The sequence below is a fragment of the Zea mays genome, chromosome 3, assembly GCF_902167145.1.
Source record: "Zea mays cultivar B73 chromosome 3, Zm-B73-REFERENCE-NAM-5.0, whole genome shotgun sequence".
Classification (NCBI taxonomy): Eukaryota; Viridiplantae; Streptophyta; class Magnoliopsida; order Poales; family Poaceae; genus Zea; species Zea mays.
Window position 1 is genome coordinate 187,685,538 of NC_050098.1, and position 18,919 is coordinate 187,704,456.

General features: G+C 50.2%; 2 protein-coding genes across 13 annotated transcripts in view; one reads left to right on the forward strand and one right to left on the reverse strand.

Moving 5' to 3' along the window:
* The first annotated feature begins 318 nt into the window (after positions 1-318).
* On the forward strand, positions 319-4,345 carry LOC100273111 (uncharacterized). Of its 10 annotated transcripts, none has more exons than XM_035965727.1 (6): positions 319-687; positions 1,662-1,768; positions 1,845-2,210; positions 2,708-2,929; positions 3,166-3,285; positions 3,422-4,345. In XM_035965727.1, the coding sequence occupies exons 2-6, from the start codon at positions 1,691-1,693 to the stop codon at positions 4,121-4,123; spliced, it is 1,488 nt and encodes a 495-aa protein (XP_035821620.1). In that variant the 5' UTR covers positions 319-687; positions 1,662-1,690; the 3' UTR covers positions 4,124-4,345.
* A 1,992-nt stretch (positions 4,346-6,337) lies between these two features.
* LOC101027153 (histone deacetylase 10) overlaps positions 6,338-18,919 on the reverse strand; it is a 32,085-nt gene continuing 19,503 nt past the window's right edge. For all 3 annotated transcript variants that reach the window (NR_183228.1, NM_001279674.2, NM_001415829.1), the window contains exons 6-9: positions 7,711-7,767; positions 7,359-7,610; positions 7,075-7,256; positions 6,338-6,946 (exon numbers count right to left, since the gene is read on the reverse strand). Coding sequence is in view for 2 of the 3 variants with exons in the window: in NM_001279674.2 (NP_001266603.1) it covers positions 6,646-6,946; positions 7,075-7,256; positions 7,359-7,610; positions 7,711-7,767 (792 nt within the window). In the remaining variant the exon portion in view is untranslated. The remainder of the gene's footprint in view (positions 6,947-7,074; positions 7,257-7,358; positions 7,611-7,710; positions 7,768-18,919) is intronic.

Genomic DNA, 18,919 nt, shown 5'->3' on the forward strand with positions numbered 1-18,919 from the left:
GCCGAGCGAAGCCTTTCCAGGCCTTTTTCCACCGTTGGGGGCGTTTAATGACGGAGTCACCAAGGTGTAAATGCCCCCCATTTAACACGGGCATTTAACGGGATCAAGTTGGAACGGTAGGGGCGCTGCCGCTGGGTACTTCCGTACTACCCGCTATCGGTTGCCTAACACACGGTGCCGCAGCAATCGCCGCGAAGAAAGATCAGCGTCCGTCCATGACGTGTGGGCCACCAGCCGGTTGGCCAGCGGCGGGACCGCGGGGCTGCAGGCTGCTGCTGCCTACAGGCCACAGGCCATGAGCCAACGCCAACGTCTCCTACTCGTACTCTACCAGTCGTCGCAACGCAACCGGCTAACGTCTTCTGCCGCGACTGGTCTGCGGCCGCGTGGCGGGCCCCAGCTGTCATGCTCCCCTCGGCGGGGCCGCCCCGCTGCCAATATAAGAGGCGAACAGGGACAGCGCCTTTCGGCTGGCACCGGGAGCGTGCGTGACCGTCACGAGGAAGGAGATCGGGAGCGCAGCCGCAAGCCGGCAAGCGGAAGGGAACGGCTCGTCGCCGGCGGGGCCACGTACCCAGGCCGGGGTCACCGTCCGGGCGGCTGGGGTGGGCGAATCGATTCTGCGTGCGCGGCTGGGTCGAGGTCGAGATAGCCTTTGGACGGGGTGAGGAAAGCGAGAGATAAAAGGTTGGGCCGCTTGCTTGCCCTTCCACTTCTATCTATCCCCACCTCCTTCTCCCTTTCCGCCCCCGGTTTATTTTTTCTTCGTCCTGGATGCGTCGGTCGCGTGTTTGATCTGACTAAGCCGCGGAGGAGGGTGCTAGATGTCCGTGCGGTGGGCGGTGGCTCCCGAGGGCGACCGGAGTTAGGTCCTTGCCGCCTTCAGTGCGGTGGGGAAGGTGAGGGGCTCAGGGCTTTTCGGTGGGTGCTTGACTCGCTTCGACGTGAAAGCTTGCCTTTCTCGCGGTAAATTCGGATCTTTTGGGGTTTCGCGCGCCCTGCTGTTCGTGTTCGGTTCCTCTCGGTACGGTTGGCTTTGCCTGAGGTTTTGTTCTGGGGGTCCGGGTTTCTGGCTGGTTTTGCGCAGCGACTGTGGAAGAGGTGCCAGGCTCAGTCTTCCCGTTTGTGTCTCGGCCTTCCGGTGAGTCGTTCCCTGCTGAACGCTTACTTGATCGAGTGCCCAAGGATAGAAGTTGCCACACGAAGCTTGGTTTCTGTGCCAACGCCCCTTTCTTCTTCTGTGAAGAAATTGCCGTTTACGGCGAAGACTTGTGCGCTGGCTCAGTTTCACCTAGTTCGTGCTTATTTTTACTCGATCCACTCCAATCTTTGGTATGCTTGTAATCCTGCTAATTCGTGGTGAAGACGGGATTTTCTTTTCTTTTTTTCTGTACGACATTTGAGCAGTGGGAACTGGGGAGCTATTCTTGTTGTCGATTTGTGATAGAAGTCCGTAGAACCTCTCTTGTTTTTTAGAACTTTTACTCTTGGATGCATGAATTATGAGAGAGTACTGCTGACCTTTTTTTCGTGTTTAACATCATGTTTTAGTTGCTGATGCAAATACTAGATTCTGATGGTCAAATATTTGGGTACCGCCTTTTTTTAGTGGGGACATTCTGGCACACCTCTGATCTGTTCTTGTACTTGCAATCTTTCAGCGAGACATTGAAGGCGCAGAACCCAAAGAATGGGTAAGAGAGGAAAGTGGTTTAGTGCGGTGAAGAAAGTCTTCAGCTCCTCCGATCCAGATGGAAAGGAAGCCAAGGTACGTCGAAATTCCTTATTCACAACAAAAAAAAAAGTCCACTTGGTGACATGTGGCTACTATGAAGGCCCAGAAGGCAGACAAATCGAAATCCAAGAGGAGATGGCCATTTGGAAAGTCCAAGCACTCGGAGCCTTCCATATCGACGGTGCCAGGCACTGCTCCAGCAGTAGCTCCGTTGCCATCACCACCAGCAACTCAGCCCCACTCTCTGGAGATCAAAGATGTCAATCCAGTTGAAACAGACAGTGAGCAGAACAAGCATGCCTACTCCGTTGCGCTTGCGTCTGCTGTCGCTGCTGAAGCTGCAGCAGTTGCTGCCCAGGCTGCTGCGGAAGTTGTCCGCCTCACAGCAGTTACCACGGCTGCACCAAAGATGCCTGTTAGTTCGAGGGAAGAACTTGCCGCCACCAAGATTCAGACTGCCTTCAGGGGTTATCTGGTAATTCATCTGCACTTGTAGGTCATTTACTACTCACATCTGTTATCTTGTTGATGTCGTGCACTACAGCCCTATAGTAAGAAAATTCAGATCCTCTGACTGCTGTTTGTCACTGTCTTGAACTTGTTAGCACCTGAGACCATGCACGCAATGACGCAAGCTTCCTTTTGGTTAATATTTTGTAAGACATCTGATTTGGTTGGTAAAGCGTTGCTGTCTAATTCATCATTGTGTATCTCTATAATCTGTTCGTTTTAGAATACAGTCAAGATTGCACTTGCTTGTCGTTTTCAAACTTATATTTGTCTGATATTTCAAATATTGTGCCACTTAAAAGAGATGGTGATGCTAATGTTATATCTAAAAAACACTGAACATGATCTATTGAGAATACTTCCACTGATTGGATTCACTGACCTATATTTATATATATGCATATTTCTATGCGATATTAATTGCTTGCTAAATCTGCAAAAAACGAATTTTAATTTTTTTAGGCAAGGAGAGCATTGCGTGCACTAAGAGGGCTAGTTAGATTGAAGTCGCTTGTTGATGGAAATGCTGTCAAACGCCAAACCGCTCACACCTTGCAATGCACACAAGCAATGACAAGAGTTCAAACTCAAATCTACTCTAGAAGGGTGAAGTTGGAGGAGGAGAAACAGGCTCTTCAAAGACAACTCCAATTGAAACATCAAAGGGAACTTGAGAAAATGAAGGTGAGCACACCATTTTGATGCAAGCAAGAGTCTAAGCTACATGATATCTAGGGAAAATTAATGTTTTTCTATCACTACTAAGCTACATTGATATCTAAGGAATATATGTTTTATATCATGATTTAAAATATAATAATGTTGCACCCAAGTAGTTTTTTTTTTGGGTACTGATGTTGCAACTATAGAATAGGACGGTCCTGACATAAGAGATTTCTTACACTTATTTTTCTTATCAGATTGATGAAGATTGGGATCACAGCCATCAATCCAAAGAGCAAATTGAGGCCAACCTAATGATGAAACAGGAAGCTGCACTGAGGCGAGAGAGAGCACTTGCATATGCATTTTCTCACCAGGCAAGCTGTCCCTTCTGTTTCTGTGGAGTTCATATATTATTTTTCTTGGTCCCAACTTCTGTTGTTACATCGAATTATTCTGCTATACATGTATCTCTGTTTCATTCTTTCGCCATTCTTTTCCCCCCTCACGCAGTGGAGGAATTCTGGTCGAACTATAACCCCTACTTTTACGGAACCTGGGAACCCCAACTGGGGCTGGAGCTGGATGGAGCGCTGGATGACAGCAAGACCATGGGAGAGTCGGTTGGCGGCGGCATCGGACAAGGACCCTAAAGAACGTGCTGTGACAAAGAATGCGAGCACCAGTGCTGTTCGAGTACCTGTATCCCGTGCCATCTCGATTCAGAGACCAGCAACACCAAACAAGTCGAGCCGCCCACCAAGCCGGCAGTCACTTTCAACCCCGCCATCGAAGACCCCGTCAGCCTCAGGAAAGGCCAGGCCGGCAAGTCCAAGGAACAGTTGGCTGTACAAGGAGGATGACCTGAGGAGCATCACGAGCATCCGCTCCGAGCGCCCAAGGAGGCAGAGCACGGGTGGAGGCTCGGTCCGGGACGATACCAGCCTGACCAGCACACCACCTCTCCCCAGCTACATGCAGTCGACCGAGTCTGCACGGGCCAAGTCTCGGTACCGCAGTCTACTACTGACTGAGAAGCTTGAGGTTCCTGAGAGAGCGCCTCTGGCCCACTCCGTTGTCAAGAAGCGCCTGTCGTTCCCCGTCGTCGAGAAGCCAAGCGTTGTGCCGACAGAGAAGCCCAGGGAAAGAGTGAGGCGCCATTCCGACCCTCCGAAGGTCGATCCTGCGACGCTCAAGGATGCCCCTGCTGCCTGACCAGTGACCAGGCCTTATGTGATTGTTAGGTTTCGTGCTCTTTTAACACCGTGATGTATTATCTGAGTTAGGTTGCTTTGTTCGTGTCATCGTATGATCTGTCCGGGTTGATTTTGAGACAGTTCTAACTGTGTTTACAGACAATGCGTGATGCTAAATGTATGTGTGGTTGGTTGGCTTTAAATGTACTGATATGATAGTATTTGATTTTAACTTTGCTAAGGACTTGAGGTGCAATGTGAATAGATTTCAGGGTGCGGGAACAAAGTTTTTCTACAGTATTGACTCAACAGACGTATTAAGCAATATTGTAGTATTATATACTTTGAGGTATTTAGAAACTCATCTAAAATCTCTATATACTAAACTGTAGTATTGTTAATACTGCACTTGTTTTGCAGTTTTGGAAACTTTGGTCTCAACCAAAGTTTTTCTCTGTAAAAAGAGCGACGCTTGGTCCCGTTCTGACCGATTAGTCTGAACTAAAGTTTTTCCAAATATTCTGATGTATTGGATATTGTAGTATTCCAAAACTAAAGTAATGTGAACTGCAGTAATGCTATGACTAAAGTATACTATATTATTTGAAAAACTACAGTTTTAAAAAACTGTGTTTCCAATCAGAGCCTCACTGTATGTCCCGACCAATAACGAAGGCGTGTTCCATTTGCTCCACCACTAGTGACCGAGGCCTGATTGCCCTAGCCTAGCAGCACCAAGAGGTCCACTCATAGTGCCTTGTCCAGCAGTAGACCCGGATGGATGGCCCAGATGTTCACTTTAATCAGTGGATGCATTGGCCATTGGTCAGCGCTTGCAGGCCACAGGACCCCAGCCCACACCCCCGCACCCCCAGCTTGCTACTAATAGAGTTTCCCCCCGAGTTCACAGTTTCAGACTGGTTTTGCTCGTCCTGTTGCTCCGCAAGTGTTCCCAGAGACAGGCCTCAGAACTTCACTTGTGCAGTTGTGCTCGCAGAGACAGGCTCTGAAGTAGGGCTGGAAAAAAAAGATCGAGCTCGATGAGCTGGCTCGGGCTCGCAACAGCTCGGCTTGACTCGGGCCGGCTCGACGTTCAGAACGAGCCCGAGCCAAGCCTGTTTTTTGGCTCGTGAAAAGAGCGAGCCAGCTCGGCTCGGTGCAGCTCGCGAGCTGTCTCGTGGCTCGATCCAACAATTCTAGGGATGACAATTTTATCCGTGGACCGTGGATTTGGATATCCGTCGGATATCCGACCCGACGGAAAGGATATGGATATGTTTTTTGACCCGCGGGTAAGACCCGTATCCGATCCGAGATAAAGTGGGCATGGATTTGGATATTAAATCTCACCCGCGGGTAATCCGTTGGATATCCGAAATTAACCATTAGTCCATTATTGACAGGATGAACATGATTCTACTTTCATTGACTAAAAAATTCAAACACAGCTACTATAGCGCTAGCTCAAGTGCTCAACACTACACTCGGATCGGATCAATATTGATTATCATGTATTTGTTTTCATGTTGAGACATGTAGGCATGTATTTTTGTCATGTTGAGAATGTTGCTTGTTGAAGGATATGTATATTTGTTTAAATTTTTATTAAATTTTAAGTTGTGTATGATGTTGAATTGGGAAGAAATTTGATTAATTATGTTATTCAATTGCTGAAAATGGTTCTTTATCATATCCGATGGATATCCAATGGATATCTGAAACCCGATGGGCATGGATATGAATTTCTATCCGTGGATATAGTCACGGGCGGATATTATCTATAATTGTGGATATGTCTGTGGGCGGATATTTCCAATATCCGATCCGAATCCGACCAGTTGTCATCCCTAAACAATTTGTTACATAAAATCTTAATTAACATATAATATTAGTAACAAGTAAACAATAATTTATGTTATTTGAGATTACTATAAAAAATAAGTTATTTTCTATATTATATTAGTGATATATCTATTTTACTAATTTAAAATATGTTATTTAAAGTATTTTTAAGATTTTATAGTATAATTTAGAGAGCAGATTTACGTTTATGGCTAGGCTTTTGACTCGGCGAGCCGGCTCGCGAGCCAGGAACGAGTCGAGTCGATATTTCGAGCTCGCCAGATGGGCGAGCCGAGCCGAGCTCGGCTCGTTACATGCTCGGCTCGTTTCCACCCCACTGTGAAGTTCTGTGTTACAGCTCATGTTTCAGTGCCTGCATCCGAGCCAGTTGTGCCTTTTGACCTGCTTATTAGCTATTAGAATCTTTAGCATAGTTTTAAAATTAATAATGTAGCACATAACTTTTGGTCAATATATACAGCTAGTATTGAGAGAACGGTAATTCCATTTTCTGGTGAGAATTGGCTAAATTAAAATGACCATGCCTTCCAAGTTCAAACTATGCACTACCTACCTGCAAAATGCCAATTGCCACAAGATCTTGCAGTTCTGCAGTGCACACTGCTGACAGCACCTTTTCCCAATTTAGGGCTACCCCTCCGGGATTTCTGGGGATTGGGGGGAAAATTAGCTGACAGCCTAGAGTGAGTGGATGCTCTTGGCCTTCTCGATTGCTTCCTTGATCTTCCGAGTCGGCTCTTCGAAAAGTATCGCTGGATCATCAAACTGTGCTGCGAGGCTGGGCTCATCAAGGAATGCACGGAACGTGTCGGCAACGGAGCTGGAGAGCGACTGCAGGTTGTACCCGCCTTCCAGGAAGAAGACACAGCGGCCACCACAGAGTTCCTTGGTCACCTGCTTGATGCTGGATGCCAGCATGTAGAACGTGCCTGTTGTGAACTGAAGGCCAGCCAGAGGGTCCAGCGCGTGTGCGTCGTATCTGAGACGTACATGATGAGTCAGTTTGGCTAGCCTAGAACACTGATCATCTGCTGGTTCGTACACCCAAGGGTCAGCTTGTTCATGAGCTGCAGAGCTTGGTTTTAAGGATAGATAGGAGAATCTCACCCAGCTGATACAAGGATTATATCAGGCTTGAATCGATGGGCCGATGGAGCAATGACCTCATCAAATGCACATCTCATTGCGTAGTCACCTGCGCCACCGGGCAGAGGAAGGTTGAGTGTCGTGCCTTCACCATCACCCTGTCCGACTTCATTGATCTTACCAGTACCAGGGTAGCTTCCAAGCTATACATCACACAAGGAAAACAAAGATTGTTTCATGGTAAAGTTCAGCGCCTAGTTGCACAAAGAGATGTCACAGACTCACAGAAAACAGGGGTACAAAACCTGGTGAGTTGACAAGAAGAAGATATCTGGATCATCATAAAATGAATCTGACGTCCCATTGCCATGGTGAACATCAAAATCTATTATCATCACACGCTTTAGTCCATGTTGATGCTGAGCGTACCGAGCTGCCACTGCAATGTTCCCAAAGACACAAAAACCCATGGGACCTTGAGGAACAGCATGATGTCCTGGTGGCCTTATCAATGCAAAGCCAAGGGGCGGATTAGGACCTAACTTTGACGCTGCGACCTAAAAAACATGGAAAAATTCTTGGGAAAACAGCACTGCAAAGTAAATTTTAAAACATCTTGAAACCACCGTAATAGTCAACAGAGATAAGATTAGTTACCACTGAATCAACCAGTGTGATTCCGGCACCAGCTGATAGAAGTGATTCTCGGAAAGTCTACAGAAAAAAATGAAACGACTTCAAATGGTGGTATCTAAAATTTTGCTGATTCCAGTAGTGTGCGCATAAGTGAAGTAAACTATGGAACAATCAATGAGTAACAACTTAAAATAACCATATCACAGAAAAAATGAGTAATGAAATCAACATTACCCTACAGTTTTGCCCTCAAAAACCTTGTCTTATATATAGTTTTATAGCTTTCTTTAGTGCTCGGGGCCATTATGTCCCGGGACACTTATAAGCCTAAGTCCCCAAGGTCCCTTCTATTTAGGGGAACTTGTAACTTGTAAGTATAAGTTCTTGAGGTCCTCATGTACCAAGGCACTTATAAGCCTAAGTCATTGGGGCCATGTGTCCCAGGGTAATAAGGTAACGGGTGCTTGGGGCACTCCGTCCCCCAAACACTAACAACACTTAGCCACTCGAGGTCCCCACTGGCAAAGAGTCTACGACCTCAATACTTCGAGGGCGTCCAGGACCCAAGCCCTCTAGGGCATGGGCCCTCGAAGATGCTAAGAACTCAACCACTTAGGATAGTTAAGTGTAATCCTATCTTTTGACATAAGGGTGTGCCAGGCCCACTAGATACAGTACAACTTCAAAAGATGGACCCCACATCTAAGGCTATCTCCAGCAACTTACCCATCCACATACTCATATTCAAACTCCACTCTATGAACAGTGCACTCTACAGTGCAAAACTATGCAGAACAGTGTTTTGGGTGACCATATGGGTGAACTGTTGGACACGGTCTAAGCGACTAGGATAAGTGAAAGGGAAATGTGCCCTTGGGCCATTTCTAAGTATTTTGGTGATTTAGTGTCCAACACAAGTGCCTAAGTGTTAAATGGTGGACAAAGTACAAATCAAGTATAAAAGTACGTTTCTCAGACTTAGTACATTGTTTTAGAGACTAATGTATTGTGTCTAAGTGCTGGAAACAGGAAAAATCAAGTTGAAATTAAAGATGACTTTGTTCAGCCAAAGTCAACTCTGTCTGGGTGCACCGGACTGTCCGATGGTGCACCGGACAGTGTCCGGTGCGCCAGGCTGGCTCAGGCGAACTTGCTGCTCTCGGGAAGTGATTAACGGCGTACGGCTATAATTCACCGGACTGTCCGGTGAGCCAACAGTCGCCCGCGCGATCCGTACGAGACACGTGGCTGAGCCAACGGTCGAAAGGGGACCGGACAGTGTCCGGTGCGCCAACGGCTCGAAATCTGCAACGGTCGGCTTCGCCAAAGAAGGAAAGAAATCCGCACCGGACAGTGTCCGGTGGTGCACCGGACTGTTCGGAGTGCCAGGCGACAGAAGGCAAGAATTGCCTTCCTGGAATGCACTCAACGGCTCCTAGCTGCCTTGGGGCTATAAAAGGGACCCCTAAGCGCATGGAGGAGTACACCAAGCATTCTAAAAGCATCCCTAAGCACCAAGACCTCGATTCCGCGCATTTGATTCTTTGTGATAGCAATTAGAGCTCTATTTGAGTTGTGAACTCGTCGAGTTGTGTTGTGAGCTCTTGTTGCGACTTGTGTGTGTATTGTCGCTCTGATTTTGTGTCTTGTGTGTGTTGCTCATCCCTTCCTTACTCCGTGCTTCTTTGTGAAAATCAAGTGTAAGGGCGAGAGGCTCCAAGTTGTGGAGGTTCCTCGCAAGTGGGATATAGTAAAGTGAAAGCAAAACACCGTGGTATTCAAGTGGGTCTTTGGACCGCTTGAAAGGGGTTGATTGCAACCCCCGTCCGTTGGGACGCCACAACGTGGAGTAGGCAAGTGTTGGACTTGGCCGAACCACGGGATAAACCACTGTGCCATCTCTGTGTTGATCTCTTTGTGGTTATCGTGTTGTGCAAGCTCTCCTCTCTAGTCACTTGGCTTAATTGTGCTAACTCCTAATCAAGTTTTGTGGATTAAGTTTCAAGTTTTTACAGGATCACCTATTCACCCCCCTCTAGGTGCTCTCAATGGGTATCAGAGCCGTTCTCTTCACGAAAGGACTAATCGCCTGAAGAGATGGATCCTAAGGGCAAGGGGATTGTGATCAATGATAAGGAGGAGTCCTTCGTCAACGAGCCGAAAGATGACAAGCCTACCGACTCAGGCTCGGGCCACAAACGAAAAGATGGAAAGAAGAAGAAGACGAGGCGCATCAAGGAGATCGTCTACTACGACGACAGCGACGAGTCCTCCTCTTCCCAAAAGGACGACGACAACGACTACGAGAAAAAGAAGACGGTTAACTCAAACTTCTCTTTCGATTATTCTCGTATTCCGCATAACTCAAATGCACATTTGCTTTCCATTCCTCTCGGCAAACCTCCTCATTTTGATGGAGAGGACTACGGATTTTGGAGTCACAAAATGCGTAGTCACTTATTCTCTCTTCATCCTAGTATATGGGAGATAGTAGAGAGTGGAATGAAATTTGATAGCTCGGATAGTCCTTTGTTTATCAATGAACAGATTCATAAAAATGCACAAGCTACTACTATGTTGTTAGCCTCATTATGCAGGGACGAGTACCATAAGGTGAGCGGCTTGGACAATGCCAAGCAGATCTGTGACACCCTCAAGATCTCACATGAGGGGAACGACGTCACCATGCTCACCAAGATGGAGCTGGTGGAAGGCGAACTCGGGAGATTCGCGATGATAAGAGGGGAGGAGCCAACCCAGACGTACAACAGGCTCAAGACTCTTGTCAACAAGATAAGGAGCTATGGAAGCACGCGGTGGACGGACCACGACGTGGTCCGACTAATGCTAAGGTCCTTTACCGTCCTTGATCCACATCTTGTGAACAATATTCGTGAGAATCCTAGGTACACGAAGATGACGCCCGAGGAGATCCTTGGAAAGTTCGTAAGCGGGCGGATGATGATCAAGGAGGCTACATACGTCGACGATGCATTAAATGGTCCAATCCAAGAGCCTCAAACTATTGCTCTCAAGGCAACAAGGAGCAAGGAGGCGCTACCTAGCAAGGTGGCACAAGTTGAGGCGGCCGGGCTTAATGATGAAGAGATGACCCTCATCATCAAGCGCTTCAAAACGGCGTTAAAGGGTCGCAAGGAGCACCCCAACAAGAACAAGACGAAGGGAAAGCGCTCCTGCTTCAAATGTGGTAAGATTGGTCATTTTATCGCTAATTGTCCCGATAATGATAGTGACCAGGAAAAGAAGAGTGGAAAGTGGGAAAAGAAGAAGAACTACAAGAAGGCGAAGGGCGAGGCACATCTTGGAAAGGAGTGGGATTCGGATTGCTCCTCGTCCGACTCCGACAACGAAGGACTCGCCACCACCGCCTTCAACAAGTCATCCCTCTTCCCCAACGAGCATCACACATGCCTCATGGCAAAGGAGAAGAAGGTATGTACTCGAAACAATACTACTTATGCTTCTTCAAGTGAGGATGAATCTAGTGATGATGATGATATAGACTATTCATGTTTATTCAAGGGCTTAGATAGAACTAAGATTGATAAGATCAATGAATTGATTGATGCTTTGAATGATAAGAATAGATTACTAGAAAAACAAGAGGACCTTTTATATGAAGAGCATGATAAATTTGTTAGTGCACAAAATTCTCTTGCTCTAGAAGTTAAAAGGAATGAAATGCTTTCTTGTGAACTATCTACTTGTCATGAAACCATTTCTACTTTAAAAGGTGTTAATGATGATTTAAATGCTAAACTAGAAGTAGCAAATAAATCTAACTCTTGTGTAGAACATGTTATGATTTGCAATAGGTGCAAAGATTTTAATGTTGATGCTTGTAGTGAACACCTAGTTTTAATTTCTAAATTGAATGATGAAGTGGCTAGTCTTAATGCTCAACTTAAGACTAGCAAGAGTGAATTTGACAAGCTAAAATTTGCAAGGGATGACTACACGATTTGTAGACACCCCTCAATTAAGGATGGTCTTGGCTTCAAGAGAGAAGTCAAGAGCTTAACAAGCCATAAGGCTTCCATCTCCGGCAAGGAGAAAGGGAAGGCCCCTATGGATAGTAGTGCTCAAAAGAACCATGCCTTCATGTATCATGATAGGAGACATTTTAGAAATGTTTATAGAAGTAATGATGCTTTTGATTCTCATGCCATGGTTGCTTATAGTTCTTCTATTATGCATGATAGAAATTTAGCTAGGAGAAATGTTATTAATCACATGCCTAGAAGAAATGTTGTTAATGCTTCTAGGAAAATAATAAATGAACCTTCTACAATTTATCATGTTTGCAATGCTTCATTTGCAATTTGTAGAAAGGATAGGAAAGTGATTGCTAGGAAACTAGGGGCAAAATGCAAGGGTGATAAAACTTGCATTTGGGTCCCTAAGGATATTGTCACTAACCTTGTAGGACCCAACAAGAGTTGGGTACCTAAGACCCAAGCCTAAATTTGCCTTGCAGGTTTATGCATCCGGGGGATTAAGTTGGATTATCGACAGCGGATGCACAAACCACATGACGGGGGAGAAGAAGATGTTCACCTCCTACGTCAAGAATAAAGATTCACAAGATTCAATCATATTCGGTGACGGGAATCAAGGCAAGGTTAAAGGCTTAGGCAAAATTGCAATCTCAAATGAGCACTCTATTTCTAATGTATTCTTAGTTGAGTCGCTTGGATATAATTTGTTATCCGTAAGTCAACTATGTAATATGGAATATAATTGTCTATTCTCAAATGTAGATGTGTCTGTCTTTAGAAGAAGTGATGGTTCACTAGCTTTTAAGGAAGTATTAGACGACAAACTCTATTTAGTTGATTTTGCAAAAGAGGAGGCCGGTCTAGATGCATGCTTAATTGCTAAGACTAGCATGGGCTGGCTGTGGCATCGCCGCTTAGCACATGTGGGGATGAAGAACCTTCACAAGCTTCTAAAGGGAGAACACGTGATAGGTCTAACTAATGTTACTTTCGAAAAAGATAGACCTTGTGCAGCTTGTCAAGCAGGGAAACAGGTGGGAAGCTCTTATCATGCCAAAAATGTGATGACAACATCAAGACCCCTGGAGTTACTTCATATGGACCTCTTCGGACCCGTCGCCTATCTAAGCATAGGAGGAAGTAAGTATGGTCTTGTTATAGTTGATGATTTTTCCCGCTTCACTTGGGTATTCTTTTTGCAGGATAAATCTGAAACCCAAGGGACCCTCAAGCGCTTCCTAAGGAGAGCTCAAAACGAGTTTGAGCTCAAGGTGAAGAAGATAAGAAGCGACAATGGGTCCGAGTTCAAGAACCTTCAAGTGGAGGAGTTGATGGAATAAGTCTTGAGTCTTGAGCATCTAGAGGACAGCCTGCTTTTGACTGTCCTCTGTAGTCCTTTAGCATCTAGAGGACAGCTTGACTGTCCTCTGTAGTCTCTTTAGCATCTAGAGGACAACAGTCGCTTTTTGACTGTCCTCCGTAGTCGCTTTAGCATCTAGAGGACAACAGTCGCTTTTGACTGTCCTCTGTAGTCTCTTTAGCATCTAGAGGACAATCTTGTTGTGTAGTGTGTGTGAGAAGGTGTGGTAGTGCAGCCCCTAGGGCTATAAATATGTGTCCCCAACCCCTCTAAGGGTATGGCATTGTGTAGTGTTTGAGGAAATAAACAGAAAATTGCCCCAACTCATAGTGTCATCCTCTTGATGAGAGTTAGAGTCCCTCTACTTACAATTGGTATCAGAACCAAACTATCCTGCAGCCTAAACATCTCGTGCTCATCTCCTTCCCGCGCCTCTCCCCACACTCAGTCGGCAGCAAGAGCTCCAACTGTTCCTTCCTCCCCTGCTCAGACGAGCAGCCTTTCGTCTGAGACAGCCTCTTCCACACGCAGCGACCCCTCACAAGCCCACCATGTCCCTACGCTCGGCCACTTCGAGTGCGCGGCGCCAGCAGGAGGCTGAGGTCGCCGCGGCACAAGAACGCGAGCGAGCAGCAGCAGCGGCTGCAGCGACAGCGGCGAGGGCAGCACGGTTGGCAGCGGCGAGAGCGGAAGTAGAAGCAGCGGAGGCGGCGGATGCTGCACGTGCGGCGGCAACAGAGCTCGAGGTTCTGCGCGGCAGTAGAGCTGACAGCTCTGCTTCTGTCGACGACAACACCGACGAAGAGCTCAGACTGGCGAGGGAAGCAACGCGAGAGCAGGCGGCACAGTGGGCAGCCGCGCATCCCCATGGGGGCGCGCGTGGCGGCAGCCCGGATAGGCGTCGACACGCTGACGGCGCTCCAAGCGGGGGCGCACGCGGCGGCAGCCCAGACGGGCGTAGACGCGCCGGCGGTGCTCCCGGCGGCGGCGACCGAGTTGACGGAGATCGCGGCCTCTACAGGCGGCGCGGTTCTCCCTCCCCGGATCGGTACCATGGTCGCCGCATGGCCCAAGCCATTGTCAGGGACATCGGTCCCGGCGGTGGGTGGCCTACCCTCACCAATACCAACTACGTCGAGTAGGTCGCGGTGATGAGGGTACGGCTTCAGGTTCGCCACATGTGGGAAGCAGTTCATTACGACGACGTCGACTACCACGAGGATCGGCGGGCGCTGGATGCCCTCATTGCTGCAGTCCCGCCCGAGATGCAGTTTTCGCTTTCCCAGAAGCGGACTGCCAAGGAGGCCTGGGACGCCATCGCTGCGACCCGCATCGGCAGCGACCGTGCCCGCAAGACCACACTGCAGACACTTCGCAAGGAGTGGGAGAACCTGGCCTTCAAGCCAGGTGAGGATGTTGATGACTTTGCTCTCCGCCTCAACACTCTGTTGCAGAAGATGGTGCAGTTCGGCGACGACACCTACGATGAGGAGAGAGCTGTTGAGAAGCTCTTCCGTTGCATCCCCGAGAAGTACAAGCAGATTGCTCGCTCGATCGAGTCTCTGCTAGACCTCTCCACGATGACGATCGAAGAGGCGATAGGTCGTCTCAAGGTGGTCGACGGCGACGAACCACATGCTCCCTCTGGCCTATCACTATCGGCGGGAAGCTACATCTCACTCGGGAGCAGTGGGAGGCCTGCCAGGGTGACAAGAAGAAGGGGGAGTCCTCCTCGACACGAGGCCGCAAACGCGGCAAGCAGCGCAAGGCGCGTGGAGGCGCCCAGGCCGGGGCGCGAGGACATGCTGAGGGTGGTGCACGTGGAGGTGCCCAAGGCGGCGCCGTCGGCAACAAGAAGCCGGCACGAGACGACGGCTGTCACAACTGCGGCAAGCTTGGCCACTGGGCCAGGGACTGTCGGCAGCCACGACGTGGTCAGGCCAACGTCGCACAGGCGGAGGCGGAGGAGGAGGCCCTGCTCCTGGCACATGCAAGCATCGAGCCATCTCCAGCGGCACCGGCCGCAGCGGCACTCCTCCACCTTGATGAGTTGAAAGCACGCGCTTTCCTCGGCGACGGCTCCAACAAGGACATGATCGAAGGATGGTGCCTCGACACCGGCGCCACTCATCACATGACCGGCCGACGGGAGTTCTTCACCGAGCTTGACTCTAGCGTCCGAGGCTCCGTCAAGTTTGGGGACGCCTCCGGCGTAGAGATCAAGGGCGCCGGCTCAGTCGTCTTCACCGCCGCGTCTGGTGAGCACATGCTGTTCACCGGAGTCTACTACATCCCCGCGTTGAGGAACTCTATCATCAGCTTGGGACAGCTGGATGAGAACGGTTCGCGCGTGGAGGTTGAGCACGGAGTCATGAGGATCTGGGATCCCTCTCGTCGCCTTCTTGCCAAGGTACGCAGGAGTGCAAATCGGCTTTACATCCTCAATGTGAAGGTGGCACAACCTTGCTGCCTTGCTGCTCGTCGAGACGACGGGGCATGGCAGTGGCACGAGCGCTTCGGGCACCTTAACTTCGAGGCCCTGAAGCGGCTCAGTGCCAAGGAGATGGTACGAGGCCTGTCGTGCCTTGACTATGTGGAGCAATTCTGCGATGTCTGCGTGTTGACAAAGCAGAGACGGCTCCCCTTTCCCCAGCAGTCGAGCTTCCGAGCCAAGGAGAGGCTCGAGCTCGTGCATGGGGACTTGTGTGGCCCGGTGACACCAGACACACCAGGAGGAGGACGCTACTTCTTGCTGCTCGTCGACGATCTCTCCCGCTACATGTGGGTGATGATCCTTGGCAGCAAGGGAGAGGCTGCGAACGCCATCAGGCGTGTGCAGGTCGCTGCGGAGGCGGAGTGCGGCCGCAAGCTGCGTGTGCTGCGCACAGCGCACCGACAACGGCGGCGAATTCACGACGGCTGAGTTCGCGTCATACTGCGCGGATGAGGGCGTTCAGCGCCACTACTCAGCGCCGTACAGCCCGCAGCAGAACGGCGTCGTCGAGCGGCGCAACCAGACGGTTGTGGGGATGGCTCGGGCTCTCCTCAAGCAGAGAGGAATGCCAGCTATCTTCTGGGGAGAGGCGGTGGTGACAGCGGTTTACATCCTCAACCGCTCGCCCACCAAGGCTCTCAACGGGATGACACCGTACGAGGCTTGGCATGGGCGCAAGCCGGCGGTCTCTCACCTACGGGTCTTCGGCTGCCTCGCATTCACCAAGGAGCTTGGCCACATCAGCAAGCTCGACGATAGGAGCACCCCGGGGGTGTTCATTGGCTACACGGAGGGCTCGAAGGCCTACCGCATCCTTGACCCAAGAACACAGCGTGTGCGCACGGCGCGCGACGTAGTGTTCGATGAAGGGCGAGGATGGGCGTGGGACAAGGCGGTGGACGACGGCACGACTCCGACGTACGACTTCACCATCGAGTACGTCCACTTTGAGGGAGCTGGGGGAGTAGGCAACTCTTCTCCGAGCAGGTCTACCCCAGCTCCCAAGTCTCCACCGACTCCAGCGCCAAACTCTCCAGCTCCTGCTACAACGAGCTCTTCACCACCACGCACTCCAGCCACGACTCCGGCTACAGCGAGCTCTTCGCCACCACGCACTCCAGCACCGACGGTACCCTCTCCGGGAACGTCCTCTCCGACACCAGCTCGTGTCGAGCACGACCCAGTGGAGCTCGTGACCCCTCTGTCCCGCGACGAGGAGCGCGTCGACGCGTGCTACGACGACGAGCCGTTGCGGTATCGAAGGGTGGAGGGCCTTCTCATCGACCCGTCGGTGCCGGGCCCTGCGTCTCGCATTCTGGCAGGAGAGTTGCATCTTGCATGCGACGATGGTGAGCCTCGGTCTTTCGCGGAGGCCGAGAAACATGCGGCTTGGCGTGCCGCGATGCAGTCAGAGATGGACGCGGTTGAGACGAACCGCACTTGGGAGCTCGCTGATCTCCCTCATGGTCATCGCGCGATCATCCTTAAGTGGGTGTTCAAACTGAAGAGGGATGAAGCCGGCGCCATCGTCAAGCATAAGGCTCGCTTGGTGGCACGCGGTTTCTTGCAGCAGGAGGGGATCGACTTCGACGATGCCTTCGCCCCTGTAGCACGGATGGAATCCGTGCGATTCCTCCTCGCGCTGGCAGCCCTGAAGGGCTGGCATGTTCATCACATGGATGTCAAGTCGGCGTTTCTTAACGGCGACTTAAAGGAGGAGGTCTATGTACACCAGCCGCCAGGTTTTGCGATCCCTGGCAAGGAGGGCAAGGTGTTGCGCCTGCGCAAGGCTCTCTACGGCTTGCGACAGGCACCAAGGGCGTAGAATGCCAAGCTGGATTCCACGCTCAAGAGGATGGGCTTCATGCCAAGCCCGCACGAGGCGGCCATCTATCGGCGGGGCAATGGAGAAAATGCCCTGCTGGTGGGTGTCTACGTCGACGACTTGGTGATCACCGGCGCCAAGGATGCAGAGGTGGCAGCGTTCAAGGAAGAGATGAAGGCCACCTTCCAAATGAATGACCTGGGGCATCTCTCCTTCTACCTGGGGATTGAGGTGCACCAGGGAGACTCCGGGATCACACTTCGCCAGACCGCCTATGCTAGGCGCATTGTTGAGCTGGCTGGGCTCACCGACTGCAACCCAGCTCTCACTCCGATGGAGGAGAGGCTGAAGCTGAGTCGCGATAGCACGACGGAGGAGGTGGATGCTACTCAGTACCGGCGTCTTGTGGGGAGCCTTCGCTACCTCGTCCACACACGGCCTGACTTGGCATACTCTATCGGCTACGTTAGTCGGTTCTTGCAGCGACCGACGACGGAGCATGAGCAGGCTGTGAAGAGGATCATCCACTATGTTGCGGGGACTCTCGACCACGGTCTCTACTACCCGAGGTGCCCTGGGGAGGCACACCTTGTCAGGTACAGCGACAGCGACCACGCCGGCGACATCGACACTAGCAAGAGCACAAGCGGGATCCTCTTCTTCCTCGGCAAGTGCCTCATTAGCTGGCAGTCGGTCAAGCAGCAGGTGGTGGCCATGTCCAGCTGCGAGGCCGAGTACATAGCGGCGTCCACTGCTTCGACTCAGGCGCTCTGGCTGGCTCGACTGCTCGGTGATCTCCTCGGGAGAGACACTGGAACGGTGGAACTCAGGGTGGACAGCCAGTCCGCTCTGGCATTGGTCAAAAACCCTGTGTTTCATGAACGGAGCAAGCACATCCGGCTGAGATACCACTTCATCCGAGACTGCTTGGCAGAAGGGAGCATCAAGGCACGCTACATCAACACCAAGGATCAGCTTGCAGACCTGCTCACCAAGCCCCTTGGAAAGATCAAGTTTGTTGAGCTTTGCTCCAGGTCCGGGATGACCCAACTTTCTCACAAGACGACGCCCAAGACTTAGGGGGAGAATGATGGAATAAGTCTTGAGTCTTGAGCATCTAGAGGACAGCCTGCTTTTGACTGTCCTCTGTAGTCCTTTAGCATCTAGAGGACAGCTTGACTGTCCTCTGTAGTCTCTTTAGCATCTAGAGGACAGCAATCGCTTTTTGACTGTCCTCCGTAGTCGCTTTAGCATCTAGAGGACAACAGTCGCTTTTGACTGTCCTCTGTAGTCTCTTTAGCATCTAGAAGACAATCCTGTTGTGTAGTGTGTGTGAGAAGGTGTGGTAGTGCAGCCCCTAGGGCTATAAATATGTGTCCCCAACCCCTCTAAGGGTATGGCATTGTGTAGTGTTTGAGGAAATAAACAGAAAATTGCCCCAACTCATAGTGTCATCCTCTTGATGAGAGTTAGAGTCCCTCTACTTACAGGAGTATCTTGAGGAGGAAGGAATAAAGCACGAGTTCTCCGCT